This window comes from Nymphalis io, chromosome 20 (assembly GCF_905147045.1).
Source record: "Nymphalis io chromosome 20, ilAglIoxx1.1, whole genome shotgun sequence".
Classification (NCBI taxonomy): domain Eukaryota; kingdom Metazoa; phylum Arthropoda; class Insecta; order Lepidoptera; family Nymphalidae; genus Nymphalis; species Nymphalis io.
In genome coordinates this window covers 187,487-204,427 of record NC_065907.1, presented here as the reverse complement: position 1 = coordinate 204,427, position 16,941 = coordinate 187,487, and the positions used below count along the sequence as shown (strand labels likewise).

Below are 16,941 nucleotides of genomic sequence, written 5' to 3'. Positions count from 1 at the left end.
TATCTTTACAAAGCATATTTATAAAGTGACTATTTTTTTATTAAATAGATGGCAGACGAAAAAATGGGCCATCTGACGGTAAGTGGTCACCGCCGCTCACAAACATTGACAGTGTAAAAAATATTAACCATTCGTTATCGTCAAAGCGCCACTAACATTGGGAACTAAGTAAGATGTATGCCCCTCGTGCCTGTGGTTACACTGGTTCACTCACCCTTCAAACCACAACAATACGAAGTATTGTTGTTTGGCGGTAGAATAATTGATGAGTGGGTGGTACCTACCCAGATAGGCTAGCATAAAGCCCTACCTCGCCTCTATATAGAGATTGATATTAATAATAAATAATTCCACATAACAGTATCATGTATTAACAATATGTACAAGATGCAAGTTTGTGACATATTTTAAGGAAACTGTGAAAGCTATTTGTCTCACGGGATGATAAAAGATAGAGAATTTATAAAGTACAGCTTAAGACATCGATTTGGACACTAAGACGCTTACACGAGCCTCAGAGATTTCTGCGAAGAGCTGACAAGATAACAATAATTGTATCGGTATATAATTATATGTGTTGATTTTAGATCGATATTATCATAATGATAAAAACTCAGAAACAAATAAAAGTATTATAAGATTATTTCAACGTTAAAAGCTAAGTCTGCGATATCTTTGGATACAATAAAGCATTAGTCAACACCGGTTTAAACGCATATTGGTAAAACGTACAATAAAATTCACAATGAAACACTATACTTCATTATCGCATCATCATCGCGATCTATCGATAAAAAATACTGAGCGATAACATCACTATCGGAGCTACCTAAGGCGTAAGGAGTAATGATGGGATTTGCGTAGCGACGCGCGGGCGCCGCTAGCCGGCAAAACGAACAAATTGACAGCCGATCGAGATTAATATGGACATTATCGATAAATAACAGCCGGAGAAATGCACCGCACTAAGCGAATTTAGTCATAGATCGATGTCGCAACCGCGATGTCTGTTAACATTTAATAAAACCTTTAAGGTCTAAAATTATCATAATGTTGTTAACATTTACTAATTTATATTCATGTATCATAATTAATGTATTTTTTTGCACCAACTATGTTACATTCGCAAAAAAGGCATTGGCGAAACTACGCCCATAAGCGTAATAAAAATGATGTTCAGACAGCAAGGACCTTTTGGCTTCACGAAGGCATTGTCTAGTCCCCGCGGTATATGCATAAAAATATCCGGATTCGTAGCAAATCGTTCAATCAAAAACACGACGTCTCATAGATAGTGTCACTCGAAACGAGTCAAGTGTAAAAACTGAGATGCGATCGACAGATAACTTGATCTCGTTTAATTAAAAAAAAACTATTAAAGGTTAAACAATTGGATTGCAGTCACGTTATCGAAAAGAAAATCAAATCATTATTGACATCGTAATATTTTAACAAAACTTAAACATTTTAAAACGGCGTATTTACTACCTAAAAAAATATAAATCACTAAAGAGGAATTATTATTTTTGTAAGCAATAACTCAATGGTTTTCGGGCTGCCTATTGTTGTTAAATCGCAAGTTCGTTCCTGACACCTTGGCTATTATTTATCCACTCCTAAGACATGCTCTAAATAAATGTCCCACAGCTGGGCTAAGGCTCTCTTAATGAGATTTCCAGGAGCTTATTCCACCAATACGCTCAAATGCGGATTGGAAACACACGTGGCAGATTTTCACCCGACACATGCAGGTTTCCTTATTTTCCTTCACAGCCGAGCACGAGATGAACTATAAACACAAATTAAGTACATGAAAAGTCAACGTTGCTTGTCTTGTCAACGGGTTTGAACCCGCAATCTTCGATTAAGATTAACGTGTTCTGTAAAGGCTCTCATATAAAAAAGGTAAGATACTATATTTTATCACATATGTAAATAATTATTTTTAAGTTTGTTAATGTTTCTAAAACCTTTTCCGTATTATCAATATCTTAAAATCGTTACTAAATATTTGAACACCCGAAATCTGATTCAATGTCATTAAACGATCACGATTTAACACTTAGACACTCAACCAGTCAATTCAGTCCCGAATTAATTACCAACATTAACAGCGGCGGGAATTACTGAGCGCCTGGGTGGTTTGTGACTTGTGACATTTACATTCTAACATAATCATTTACGAAGGTTTATTTACGTTATTCAATAATTTTGATATTTATTTTATAGAGAAACTCAAAAAGCATTGAAAGGATTTAATTTATACTTTAGTTTTAATTTACAATATTTGTTTATTTTCGCTCTGAGTATACGCTATTCTATAATAATAACAGTCGGCGACCAACCTTAAGAGAGATTAGCCAACTGCGCAGGACATATTATTGTGCACAAGTGTGCACAAACACAGGTGCATTCTCTATTCCTTAACTCTCAGGGAGGGCAATCCGACACAACCGGAAAGAGTTCAGGCGCAGAACCAACGGCTTTAAATGCTTTTCGAGGCACGGGAGTCTACACACTTCCAACTTCCAGACTCCGGGCTGCCATTAAGAATTTTCGACAGAAAAACTCAATAACTTTTTATTACAGGACCTCAGGGTCTGCAGCCTTACACCTAGCCACAAGCCGAGGCAGGTAGTCGGTATTATTATTACACTATACTATATAACTTAGTTATAAAAGATATTCTAATACGCGCTACAACCTAAAGTCTTTGGCATCTTTGCGCAGATCCAAATGGTGTTTCAATTAATTATTAAAGCATAGCATAAATTGAAAAAGTTGTAAGTTCATGAAAATTCTGTAGCAGTAGTCACTGTGTTATTGTGACACTTAAATATTTATTATAACATCTTATAAAAATACAATTATGTTATTGGAAATTAATTGTCTAACAACAAAATATAGGTAAATTGAAATAACCTTTCAGACAACAATACTGTAAAAGATAATGAAATGGTAAAAATCTATTAAAGTTTAGATTTTTTGTACAACAACAAGTTTTAATTCGCTTTCTTGTCTGTTTGTTTATTTGTTAGTCAAATCGACATACATTGGCGTTCGACGAAAAATCGATTACATTGGCGTTTTGTACGGGAGGAATATAAAGTCAATTTTTTTTGTAAAATATATTTAATTAATCAAAGTATGCACCGTTGTTATCTATGCACTTTTGGCATCTCATAGGTCGTTCATTGATCCCTTTACTAAAAAAACCATGGGAGCGAGAATCAATACTCTTTGAAGGCGGTTTGGACTGTTGCATCGGAGTTGAATTTTTTTCCTTGTAAGAAGTTGTCCAAATTCCGGAAAAAATCTGTTGGAGCAAGGTCCGGGGAGTGCGGTGGATGTCGCAGACATTCCAATTGTAGCTCATCTAACTTAGTGGTTGTTTGTTGTACAGTGTGTGGTCTTGCATTGTCGTGAAGCAGCAGTGGCCTAGAGCGATTGATCAATCTCGGTTGTTTAGCAGCTAGTTCTTCCTTCATGGTTTGCAGTTTCTGACAATAGATATCTGCCGTAATCGTTTGGGCAGATTTTAGAAAACTAAAGTGAACGACACCGGCGCTAGTCCACCGAACACTCACAACTTCTTCTGAGTCAATTTTCGTTTAGGGCAGGATTTGGCTGGGTCTCCAGGGTTCAGCCTTTGCGACGAGCGCTTCCAATTATCGTACAGTATCCACTTTTCAACACAAGTAATGATTCGATTTAAAATCCTTTCATTATTGTGTCGGTAGAGCAAAGTAACTCAGAAGTCGACGCGTGTTTGCAAGTTTGATTCATTCAATTCATGAGGTATTTTTTTTTTTATATTCGCCGGGATGGCAAATGACTCTACTCCACCTGATGGTAAGTGGTAGTAGAGTCCAAACGCGACGACGGCCAGTACAGGCGGGAAAAACGTTCTGCACTAGCCGCCTTCGCCTTGCCGGCCCGCAAGATGCCTCTTCACGCCTCGTTTGAAGGAACCCGGGTTGTAAGAGGAGGGGAACATGTGAGCTGGTAAGGAATTCCATTTTTTGGAAGTTTTATTACCCATTATTCAAGTTTTTTTACTTTCCCGATTTGCTTCAAGTAGATTAATACAGTTTTATCACTTATCCCGAAGACTACAGCTATCTCTGAAGTGCTTCGTGATGGATCCGCTTCCACAATAGTCTTTAATTCTTCATTTTCCACTTTGGTCTCCGGCCGTCCACGGGGTTGATTTTGAAAGTCGAAATTTCCAGAACGAAAACGTTGATACCATAAACGTACCGTGTTTTCTTTTGCGACACTAGCGCCGTACACATCATTAATCCGAGCTGTTTCTGCAGCACTGGTGCCACGGTAGAACTCGTACTCGTACATATACCGATATTTCATGTTTTCTATTGTTCGGTAATAAGCGACGCCAAAGAAAAAAATAATGAGGAAAAAACAAATGAATGACTGTTTTCAAAACTCAAATGTAACAGCTAAATGAATTTATAAATTTGAGTTTGGAATTCTTAACCAAAGAGGAGATATTTCAGATCAAAGTGGTTAGAACGACAAAACGTTAATTTCATATAACGTAACAGCCTTTGAATATCCCACTGCTGGGCTAAAGGCCTCCTCTCCTCTTTTTGAAAATTTCACATGTAAGGACCTAATAAAAAAATATTTACTTGTATCCTATGTTGATATTGTTGGAGAAATTATTATTAATATTTAACTAATTATAATTTACTATTTTTGCTGGGCTAAAGATACTTTGGTAACATTTATACATTTTTTTTTAATAATTATTATTGGTAAGAATCATAAACTAATATAAGGTAATTACTGATTTCTTCAGACGTTTCTAACTATTATTTTTTGATTAACTGAAAATAACTTTTTTCATCAAACTTAAGTTTACCTTTGCAAATAACATTTTAGAGCAATAACAATAATTATAATTAATAAAAACATGTCACCCGTTTCATTCCATGTAATGAACATATTCTTTCAAATATGTAAGATTTTATTAAATACTTAATAATTGCGTTCTTTCTTTGGACTATTTATAAATCAAGGAGTTACATTAAATAGATAATATGTGGTATAGAATGTAGTATAGTATGTAGTACATTTTATTTTACTCAACGTCTGCATCAACAAGCTAATAGGTCATGTTAGGGATAGTAGTCATATCATTGCTTACAGACAGTAGCACTGTATGAAATATAAGTAATTTCTTACCCAATGTGAAGCCACCCATAAAGTCAATAATGTCCTATTTGTATGTAATTATACTTATTACCTCTTCAAATAGGAACAGAGCCTTGGTTTGATCTACCTTTAACATAGCATATTACAAATTAAATCTTATCTTATAAACAATTAAAACACTTGGACCATGAAATAATAGTGAAAACAAATTATCAACCCGTCATTCCACCTCCAAACATTCAATGTGGTTTCACAGTAGTTTTTAAAATAACATTTTATAGTTTTATTGCACTCTAAATTAGAATAATATATATTTAATTAAGTCGAAACTTTACATGTATTTCTGTCGGTTATTATGATTGTAAAAAAAATGGATAAGATTTATAAAGTATTTTTATTTTGTTATGTTTTAGAAGTAAGCATTATTCTAAATCAGAAAATTAAAATATAAATAAATAAATATATTATTTTACAAGTATTTTTAGTCTATGGCAACACAATTCAATTACTTCAATTATTTATAAAAATTACAGGTACCATTTTTTTTTATATTATTATTTAATTTTGCGTAAGTCCAAAGATTTAATATTGTACAAAAAAAAACTAATGTTTATTTGGTATTTGTCTCGTTAACTTATTTATCTTTCATTTGGAGAGTTTCAATTTGTATTAGAAATGATTTAATTACTAAGGTTTGTTTACGTTTGTAATCAATACCAACATGATAGTGACACTAACCTCTATCTTATGAATTAAATGTATCAGATTCATTAGTAGCTTTTTTACTCCTCCGCGTAATTATGTCTTAAAATATTTATAAATAGCAATCAGCGCGTTTCTAAATATAAAATACCTTTGCTTTGAGAGCGTAGACGATTCCTCTATTCTTGACATTAGTGGTGTATAACAAAATACCACCTCCGATAACACAGGCACAGGTGTTCCACACATATTTATTAAATTTGTTACACTTCACTGAACTGAAATTACGCGAGAAAATTGGTAAAAACTGTACTTTTCGTAATAATTTTCCTGATGTACGGCTTAACGTGGCCATGTTGGTAGAACAGCTGATTGACATGTTAGAAAGGGATAGCTAGTTATGAACTGTCAGAGTCAGACACGCAGTGTACGCTATACATTTTTTTTTATACATACGGAGTTTAGAACTTAATTTCTATACATAATATGTACACAGCTGGTAGTAATAATTGTTTGGAAAAACTTTCTTTATATTACAAATTAAAGACTATTTGAAGAGTAATAGACAAAGGATTTTAAAGAGAATCGATTTTTTTCACTACAATTATAAGCATTTGATTATATTAATATATATATAAAAACTATACAAATTTGTGTATGTTTTTTATGTTGTAGATTTTTTTTTAACATTAACATAAATAGTAATACATACACAAATTGTCATATACATAGCCGAGATGGCCTAGTGGTTAGAACGCGTGAATCTTAACCGATGATTGTGGGTTCAAGCCCAGGCAAGCACCACTGAATGTTTATGTGCTTAATTTGTGTTATAATTCATCTCATGCTTGACGGTGAAGGAAAACATAGTAAGGAAACCTGTGTCTAATTTCATTGAAATTCTGCCACATGTGTATTCTACCAACTTGCCAACGCAAGTTGCTCCAATGAGCAGCATGGTGGAATAAGCTCCAAACCTTGTCCTAAAAAGGGAGAGGAGGCCTTAGCCCAGCAGTGAGACATTAACAGGCTGTTACTGTACTGTATACAAATTGTTATTAACAATAATAAAGTACTTCATTTTTATTTTTTAAAATGTTGTTATGAATTATGTACTATTTTTGTATATTAAGGTTTAATAAAATGATTTAGTCAATTCAAAAATGTTTATTAGAATAAACAATTCATTGGAAATAATAATTTTTACATGATAATTATGATATATTCAAATGTTTTCTTTGGTTTAATTTGTCACATCCTTATTGGGTGACTCTATGTCATGATCTTGTACAATAATCTGTTCCACGCTGTTGTGGACAACCTCCATTTCTTGAACGGAATGTAAAAGAACTCTTTTAACGGTATCCATGTTGTCATACAATCCATACTCTGACTGCCACAATATTGTTGTGATTAATTGTTGAACATTTCCCCGAGCCTGGCTATTTTTTAATTTCCTTAACTTATTTGCAACATACTCTCCAAAAACACTGTACTCGTCCTTTCTCTGACTTCCATCAATGATAATTCGCTCTGGTTTTTTATAGGTGTTTGTGTTTCGCACAACATACTTTGGTACATTTGGAGGTGGTGTCTGAACTTCTCTTTTGATAGTTCTATATTTCGTCCGTTTACGCTTTGGTTCATATGATTCAATTGTTTCATAAAGCTCATCATTAAGCCATTCTTCATCAGAGTTCCGACTGCCATGCATCTGACGAACTATATTGATTGGTTCCTCATTGGCATCGTGATGAATCTCATTATCTGTTTCTGAATTTTCAAGTACATCCACCTATAAAAAAGGTAAATTTGTTATTTATATTAGTTAATATAATTTATTGCAAATTTTCATTAAATATAGTAAATATAAGTGCAAAGTATTTAATAAGATGTTAATATAGTTCAAAATTTTAAATGATTGTTACAAGTAAAATAAATAAGATCCTAAGATATTTTGATAGATTTACATCGATTTTGCATTATGTAATTAATCAAAATCGATTATCATCACAGTCTTGATCTTAAAATTCGTTTATATCGATTCATTTAACTGAAGCAACTAATTTGAAATGCAACTCGATACCGCATATTTCGATAGAGCATAAATATTGATAAGGAATAACCTAATAACCTATGCATTTAAGAATATAAATACCCGTTGTATTTCGATAATTGGCATTGAATCTTCTGCGAGGACATTTGGGCTATCTCGTCTGTTTTTAAGATCAACGGATACAGAATAACGTACGTTTTCATCTTTGTAGCTCTTTACGTATTTCTTCCTTTTCGGTGCGATTGTAGATTGTGTTGTGTTATCATCGTCATCAAATGCACGGAATGTCGACTCTTCTAACGTTCCATTTTGTACTAAATCCCACTGTATTGGATGTTTATTCACTAAATGTGTTCGTAGATTAGTTGTATTCCCAAAGTACTTATATTGTGTATCACATAATTTGCACAACACTGCTACACATCTTTTATTCTCTTCCAGGCGATCAAAAAATCGCCAAACCAAGGACGATGTTTTCTTCATATCGATTTTCGATTAGTGATCAATTTACCGCTTTAAGTTTTATGATTGTAGAATCGAAACCGAATAAAAAACACATCGATTCTCTGCTGGTATCAAGGACTGGATAACAAGATGGCGATCGATGAGCGAAGCATCGAGCAAAGGCGTTTCGACCTTCATTCGATAATGGCGTCGGCACGAGTATGCGACAATCGACATATTTTTATCTGTGGTTTATATGTCAGTCAGTTAAAACTTATTTTTAATATATTGAAAAATTGCTGTTTTTTATATAAAAATGTGAAATGAGAAATTAAGGTATATGATATAATCGTATTTAATATGGACTGGATAAAGGACGTAAACATAATTTGTTATTCTTCGTTTATATACGTAGTAAAGTAGTGCCATCTGTATATTGTTTTTATTTTGTGTACAGTTAATGTTGGCTGGGAAATGATAATTATTATTAATAATTATTATCAGAAATATTTTTATGAATAAAGTGAAATAAAAAATTTACCGTTTCGATTGGTAAAAAGGGGTTTATGAGTTCAACACAACAACAATCATACGTTTATGAATTTTCAATAGTTTTAACGTTTCAGTAGCTCGAGCTAATTAAGTCAATATAGTTTTTTTACGTCATGAAGTTTTACTGTTGTAATTTACTTATATTTAGCATAAAGCAAAAACTCAGTCGTTTTTTTAAGTGGTGATAACTGAATGCGAAATTCAATGTTATTAAGTTTTCAGATATTGTAATAAAGATACTATGTGCCACAAATAATAAAAATTAGTTTAACTAAAAAAATTAAACGAAACTATCTGAACTGAACTGAACCCAAAAATCATGTGATTATTTCTACCTAACATTAGTAATAGTAATGAGATACCGACAGTTCTAACAGCGATGCTTATCATTTTTATATTTTAGAAAAAATAAAAGAACCTTAAAGCATGATCAGATTTTGAGTTTATAATTATATTCGCTCATGCGTGTGTGTCTGTGTCGTAGACAGAGAAACAAAGTTAGTTTCTCTGTCTACGGTCTGTGTGTACTGTGATGCGTTTCGAAACACGCATGGATTGATGTTTATTTTATTAGCCTATTGACAGTTATTAGGATCGTGAGTATGCCTACAGTACCTTGTGCCCAGTGTCCACAGGTTAGATCCGTGCTTTCTATTGGCAATATTTTCGTTTATTTATCGTTCTAAACACTGCTTCTTAAAATTAAGTTATATAGGTTTATTTTTATAATCATTATTAGATTTGGGTAATGATAACAAATTGAACTAGTTTAATTTTGTCACTAGTTACAAAACGTAAGAAAGTTGATATTTTAGTTTCACGTTTCATTTCGATAACGTTTTTCTATTGAGTTTGAAAATTAAAGTTTCAAGTGACTTGACTATATATTGTTAACTGTTCTAAATTATAATATTATTTATACGAATTATCTTCCCTCTAACTTTCAACGTCTAGTAAATTATAATGTATGTATCTATGCAATTTCTCCTTAAATTGTTTTATTTTCCATACAATATATATAAGTTAAAATTACTACAATAATTAATGATTATATGTATTCCCTATGTTACACATAATATATGTGTTATATATTATCTAGTTTAGCTAATGTTGTGTGTAGCATCGATTTAAACCACAAATTCTTTTATCATACTAGTCATTAGTAGAATCGAAAAAGTTTTTTTTTTTAATTATAATACTTTTACCCATAGCTTCGATAAATTTTAAACGTGTTGGGTTCTAAAATTCTATGTTGCTTAATAAATTACAAGATTTATTTTATTCCTATTCTATTTTATTCTGTCAAGAAGTTTTTAGTAGTAGCCTGGAGTTGGGCAGTGTACACACTTCCTTGGGAACCGTGTAAAACCAGAACTCTATCCAGTCGTGCCGCATTGCCGTCCCATTACACACACACATTACACACACTTGTGCACTTTAATATCGACTGCGTTTGCTAGTCGCCTTTGAAAATCCCATAATGACCGAAATATTTCTGAAGGATATCTACATCACATCAGGTCACAACATGTTCATAGTATTCTTTCCACCCAGCTAGAGATTGTACGTGTCTTGTGTGTGTATCGTGTGTTCGTGTGTGTAGGTGGTCCTATATAAAATGAAACAACAACATATTTTAAGAATCATTTTATTTATCTTTCGGTATAAGAGGCTGTAAAAAGTTATTGTCTAAAAGTTTCGATCAATCTTTATTTTGGTAAAACTACATAAAAGGGTGAATTTATTTAAAGTCTGAATTATTGATAGTAATTAATTTAAAGGCAGTATTCGACTTTGTACATTAACTGCATTAACACGAATACATAATAATTATTGTAAAAATGTAAAGGTATCGAAATTAATTAAGTAATACTGTTAAACCCCCATTTGACGTTCCCGTTTCGGTTATAGGGGAAAAATTGGGGCGCTAGGAGCCGTACATTGGTGGGAACAGATAAAAAAGCATTCCTCTAGCACTCTGCAATTATAAATTCATTACATTCATTATCTAAATTTTCTTTAGAATCTTATTGCTCGATAACTTTATTTCAAAACGAATTTTTCGTATTTATTAAAAAAAAAAAATTACATAGTATTTTTGTATATAATGAACTGATTATATAATCTTATTACGAACGAGTATTTAAGATAATGTTTGTTTAAAGACTCCTGTTTGGCCGTCCCTTTCCCTCGTGTTAAAGTTGTGCGAAACAAAAAAAGTGGACAATTAAATCTTCTGAGTCGGTAGGTACAACTATTACGAGTAGGTATTTATGGCACATGCGTATAAATAACATAAAATTAACTCATATTTTACAAAACGACAAGTAGGTACTGTTTACCGATTAACACTGTACTCGAAACAATAGCAGTGACATGGAAGCGAGTTTTAATCGAGTATAGTGAAATCGATTACGTGCATAATTAATAGCATGTAAAATGATTAGGAATCGATTAACCAGGTTAAAGATAGATTTAAATTATACAATTTTCTTACAACGTCTATACAATAAAAAACTATAAAACTAGGTACTGCTATGGAGTAATTTCACAATACCGAAATACTGCTGCTACTTCTAAATATCGATTGGTTTTAATTTATCTACAATACAATAACGCGTGATAACAAACTCGAATTATTTATTACGAATGAAAATGACAAAATCGACGCGCGATAAGTTGTTAATGATTTGAGTAAATGCTTTTTTTATTCTGTACGGATTTGTCGTTTTCACGTGACATTATACAATAAAACATATCATAAATTAATTCGAAATATTCGCTCACCATGCACACGTAGGTACAATTATAAAGCTTGTTGCACATTCACATTTTTTTCTTGACTTACTGAAATCAGCGAACTATAATCGAGAGCTATTTAAAATTTAGGGAAGATTTTTAGTAAAATCGAGATATTACATTATATAGTAAAGTACATTAATATATATATATATATATTATAATATGTATATATATATATATATATATATATATGTATATATATATATATATGTATATATATGTATATATATATATGTATGTATATATATATATATATATATATATATATATATATATATATACATATTTAGCAACAAATATTGTTATGGTAACCCTGTAAATGATTGGCAGTGAATTATATTAAAAAAGTTATAGAAACTTCTAGTTTATACATTTTTTGAATTGAAAGTCCGCTGACTCAGTTAAATACACAATAGATACAAACATATGCACATAACAAGTTTGCGAGGGAAATCACTAAAGAGAATGTAACCGCGTAATTATAGTCCATTCGAAGAGCACCTGTGCACCCTCCGCCTCCACAGGCACACGGACTGCACATGTCGTCACCGAAGGGAGGTTTAAATATAATACACATTATAGGCTCACTAAAAGTACAAGCGTATGACATCCTACACATCTACATCGGATAGAACTTAGGGACAAGAAATTTAAAAAAAATCAACTAAAACGTTAACAAAATACGACTTTCTCTATGGAAAATAAAATAAATAATTTACAAATTAGATACACGTTTTTATATCTACCTACTAATAGTCACTTGATCGTCATTAATGATTATCACTAATTCAATTTTGTCCGGCCGAGGCGAGCGGTGTCGCGGTGTCGCGGTGTCGCGGCGTCGCGGTATCGCGGCCCACGTGACACGCAACTTTATGCCCATGGTCAATGGTTCGATCTAGCCGAAACCAGTTCGATGCAGTTGATACGGGATTATTAAAATTTCCTAGTGAAAGATCGAAGTCGCAAGCCCGCTCGCCTCGGGTCGTTACCTAATAATACAGAAGCATGCCGTCCGCCGCACATTACCCTATCATAGCCTACTCCAAAACCGACAGTGCCTACATTACTCAGTCATATTTTTCAGTCAATTTCTTATGAAATTACACCAACACACCCCTCTAAGTACAAAAGCTTACTACGATTCCTGCTCGTGTCAAATCGATTAAATGAGAACTTTCTTTGCGAATCGAGATATCTCAAAATGGAAGTAGTGTTGCACTGTCATTCACATCAGCGACAAAAAGTGATCTCACAAATTGATAACAATTTGAATAGACAACGACGAAGCGTTCTCGAAACGTGGAAAGTTACGGCTGCTTAAGATTTTCGGTCGCGATAGATGTCTTCACTCGGCTAACGGCACCCGACGGCCGCGTCGCATCCATTAACGGAACTATTAGACGTAATTATATAAAATTTTAAGGTCGGCGAGGAAATCGAGTCGGTCGATATACAAATAACAAACACACTGACACGATCGAAATAGATCGCGCGGCGTGCTTGTGGCGCGGAACTTTTCGACTTGGATCAGATTTTGTTCGGGCGAGACGCGAGCCGACGCGAGCAGGAACGCCATCCCTCCTCTAACACGGTTCCACCTTACCAAACGTTTATCTCCTCTCGTTTTAAGTGAATTCGATCATTTCTCTTATTAAGTTATAGATAACATCTAACTTTATAATTTCATGATAACTAAGACAATTGGAATCTTGCCGATAAACCTACGTTTTAAAGCGAACTAGGAATACAAATTGAGATAGATAATTTCAGCTTTGGTAGAATAATATCATTCGTTATTGTTAATCGTCGAATCGAATGGTTTAGTTCGTTGCTACGATTGAGTATTTAAAGTACATTATTTATAAGAAGGATAAAGTACTAATCGCGTCATAGCGGGTCGAGTCGAAAGCGACGCTAAATTACAATTGGCATTGCGTGTCGAATGGCGTCGAAGTCGAAGGGAATGATAGAGATTCTTGCACGAGTAAGGGTGGAACGGTGCTAGTGTGCGAGCGCCACGGCAGCCCCGAGCGCGAGGAGGCTCACGCGCGTGCGACCGCCTCCTGCGCGGTCGCCGACCGAAAAAACTCTGCGTCGGTCGTGGACATCGTCGACATCGTGGACTCGTCCCAGCTCACCTCCGTCGTCGTCGTCGTGCCATTCTCATGTTTTCTGCGCGCCTTCGGATGTCGCTGCTTCTTCTTCGGATCGTTCGCCTTTTTGTGCTTCCGTTTCCTCAGGTTCTGCTTCTGCACGCGTCGCTGGCAGTTCCTGTGGAAGGGTGGCGGCCGCTTGAGCTTGCCGCGGTGCCGGCGAGGTGGGCACTGAGTCTGCCGCGACCCGTCCCACCGCGTGGTGAGCGTGAGCGCGTAACCGGACAGGTTGCCCAGCGGCCGGCTCACCGGGATCTGGGTGCGTCGCGCCCTTCCCCTGTTATCGAGGGCCAGGAACGTTTTCTTCCCGCCCCGGATTCGAGAGTATGTGTTGTAGTTATTCTCCTCTATATGCTCTTCGAACACGCAGTCGTCCGAGAGATCCTTCTGAAACAAACAAGATACGATTAAGTTAGGTTAGACGACGTTGACCTATCAAATGAATAAGTAAGTTTTTACTAAAAATGAGATCCAAATCGTTAGATGATACAAAACGAGATGAGAAAGCGTGTCAGGGGACTATTAGTACAGCACTGGGGCCTATTATCCGTCTGCAACCGAGCATGGCTGTCGATAAAACTGTCAAACAGTCGGCAGCCAGTCTTTAAGCACACATCAGGCTGTACAAGGCGTGCCCGACAATTTCAGAGCTAAATTGGTACCACCCTTATAGGAGCACCTCCATACTATTACTGTGCCTCAACAAATTGGCTATTTTATTCATAAATATGTATAAGTGAATAGCCGCAAGGCATAAAGGCTCTTAAATTGTCCCGTGACATTGGCTTTCGTATATTCTAACTGGCATTATTCGAAATTAAACTGGTCGTTCACTGGTTCATAGTAAATTTTATTGCTGTATTATTTTAATATATGCGACCACTTATTGGCGAGCTATCAATTCATATTTTGTGTATAATATTTATTTAGCGCTCAGCTTAATAATTTATTTGTTGGTTATTATAGATTTAGTGTCTAACGGAAAGAAAAAGTACAAATATTATTATATAAAAACCAAACCCGGGAAATATAAAACTGAGGTGGCCTAGCGATATTCATATTCGTGTGTGCATGTATATATGTATGTGTTATGAATTACTTGTATTTTGTAAAAGCACGATGGAAATCAATTGGTTTGCTTATAAGACAACTGACTATTATAAAAAAGATTAATTAGCCATTAGATTTTTTTTAAATCCATATAAAAATGAGCACATAGCAATACAGTATCAGGGAAAAAGTGAACGTATATTTAATTGAAATGAGGGGGTGAATAGTAAGTACCTGAATATAGCATTGTTTGTCGCTATATATCCCATATATATTGTGAAGAATCAGCCCACGCGTCGTTTGAAATAATATACAGTTGGTCTGATTTACTCGACTCGTAATTTGCAACATCGGAAGTCCTCAACTTGTGAAATATCGGTTAAGGGTATGCAGACGGTGCGGTTGGAGTCGCTTTCGTTCTATATATAGAGTTCATATTTTATTCATTACGCTTCATATTATATTAAGATAAATATTCTAGAGTATTCGTGTTTAATCGGTGTAAACACTTACTTAAATGGTTTGAATGCGATGATTATTGTATTGTTTTCGCAAAAAACATTACTTTTGGGAGTGAAATTTGAAGATCGAATTTTTATGCTGTATTTCTTTATAAGAAATAACGTTATATACAACAGATCGACACTGGTTCCTTTGAAACTCACTTGTTGATAGGGCTTCGTGCAAGACCATCTAGGTAGGTTGTCATCACATATTCTACCGGTTAACAGCAGTAGTGGTGTTCCGGTTTGTAAGGTGAGTGAGCATTAGATGAGTGAGTGACATAACATCTTAGGTTGGTGGCGCTTTGGTATAACTAATATGGCGTAATAAAATATATAAAAATAAATAAAAAATGGCGTAAATATTGGACTCAACTTCCATATTATATTTATGTTTAACCGTTAACTTGATACTTGAGTTATACTTACTGTACAACTTAGAGTTTAAAAGTTTAAAGATTTTTATATTTTCGTATTGCCTCTACTGGTGACAAGAGGAATAGAATTGAAATTACGAATTAACGGGGAAATGCTACTTGTAGTATTACCACCATTCCACGCCGTCAAATTCTGTATCTATTTCTAGTTTTTAAAGCTGCAATTTAATTTATTATATTTTAAATTCAAAAAGTTGTCAACAATTATCTTGGCAAACTGCTTACGCTTCTGGACCGTGCAGTTATTAACTTATAAATGTGAAAGTCAATGTTTGTTTCTTCTGCCTCCGCGTGTCAATACCCCGAGTGATCGGCGTGATATTTGACACGCAAATATTTTTCAACCCGGAGATCAACTAAGAGTTAGTGTTCCATGTAATAAAACGGCGCACTTTATCATCTATTTTGTATTAAAACTACTCTTAAGCTGCGACTTCACCCGTTGAATGTTATAGTATGAAAAGCGGTCTAAATAAACTATCTCTAAGTGAAAAATCCTTATGACCAGTTTCGATGTGAAAGTAAAACAAACAAACACACTTTCGCATTTATCATATTAATAAGGAAAAACGTACATTATCGTGTAATGTATTTTTCTAAATTTGTATAAATTTTGCAATAAACTACAATTTCTAACAATATGTTGTGAACTGGGCAAACATAGTAAGCACTCATCCTCGCCTCCCATGGCGAAGCCCGGGGGGTACATCAAGGATTTCATTGAAGCTAGCCGGAGCCCTGAGGCAACTATGAAATTAATTCCAAGTTTAAATCAAGGAAATGTATGTCCCTACTGTTAACAGTCGGAGAAATGTCAGTACGGACGTACAGTCGTTACTTGTAAGGTTTTGTAGCTCATCTCGCAGTAAATACTTGAACTGGAGACGAGATATACTTTCTGATATGAAAATTATAATAATGCAATTTAAAATACTTTGAAAATTATTTTTAACAAATACATTAATGTGTAATGTACACAGTGTTTTTTTTTAATAAATTTAATGTATAAGAATTCGAATACATTTTTATTTGGAAAATTTAAACTATAATTTAATGTATTT

General features: G+C 34.2%; 3 protein-coding genes and 1 long non-coding RNA gene across 10 annotated transcripts in view; 1 reads left to right on the top strand and 3 right to left on the bottom strand.

Annotated features, from left to right (window-relative positions):
- The window catches only part of LOC126776274 (calcium uptake protein 3, mitochondrial), an 80,346-nt gene extending 74,060 nt beyond the window's left edge, over positions 1–6,286 (bottom strand). For all 4 annotated transcript variants that reach the window (XM_050498607.1, XM_050498609.1, XM_050498608.1 and 1 more), the window contains exon 1: positions 6,032–6,286. In XM_050498607.1, the coding sequence (XP_050354564.1) occupies positions 6,032–6,259 (228 nt within the window). In that variant the 5' untranslated portion in view covers positions 6,260–6,286. The remainder of the gene's footprint in view (positions 1–6,031) is intronic.
- A 747-nt stretch (positions 6,287–7,033) lies between these two features.
- Positions 7,034–8,569, bottom strand: LOC126776276 (uncharacterized). 2 transcript variants are annotated; one of them, XM_050498611.1, is made up of 2 exons: positions 8,039–8,569; positions 7,034–7,675 (listed from the first exon to the last, which is right to left on the bottom strand). In XM_050498611.1, exons 1-2 carry the CDS (start codon positions 8,417–8,419, stop codon positions 7,124–7,126), a joined length of 933 nt encoding a protein of 310 aa, XP_050354568.1. In that variant the 5' UTR covers positions 8,420–8,569; the 3' UTR covers positions 7,034–7,123. The 2 variants fall into 2 exon arrangements, with proteins under 2 accessions (XP_050354568.1, XP_050354569.1); XM_050498612.1 differs by having other exon boundaries at positions 8,132–8,565.
- Positions 7,894–8,814, top strand: LOC126776278 (uncharacterized). Its single transcript, XR_007669941.1, has 2 exons — positions 7,894–8,127; positions 8,471–8,814. It is a non-coding gene; the product is annotated as an uncharacterized LOC126776278 (long non-coding RNA).
- Positions 8,815–12,013: 3,199 nt separating this feature from the next.
- The window catches only part of LOC126776277 (fibroblast growth factor 3), a 175,675-nt gene continuing 170,747 nt past the window's right edge, over positions 12,014–16,941 (bottom strand). For 2 of the 3 annotated variants that reach the window (XM_050498614.1, XM_050498615.1), the window contains exon 5: positions 12,014–14,277. In XM_050498614.1, the coding sequence (XP_050354571.1) occupies positions 13,780–14,277 (498 nt within the window). In that variant the 3' untranslated portion in view covers positions 12,014–13,779. The remainder of the gene's footprint in view (positions 14,278–16,941) is intronic. The other variant, XM_050498616.1, reaches the window with a different exon arrangement.

Bases quoted from the DNA above. Each gene is read 5' to 3' on its own strand.
- LOC126776276 (XM_050498611.1), bottom strand. From the start codon at position 8,419: ATGAAGAAAACATCGTCCTTGGTTTGGCGATTTTTTGATCGCCTGGAA. The intron at 7,676-8,038 runs GTATTTATATTC...CCTTTTTTATAG, and splicing joins CAATTATCGAAATACAACGG to GTGGATGTACTTGAAAATTC.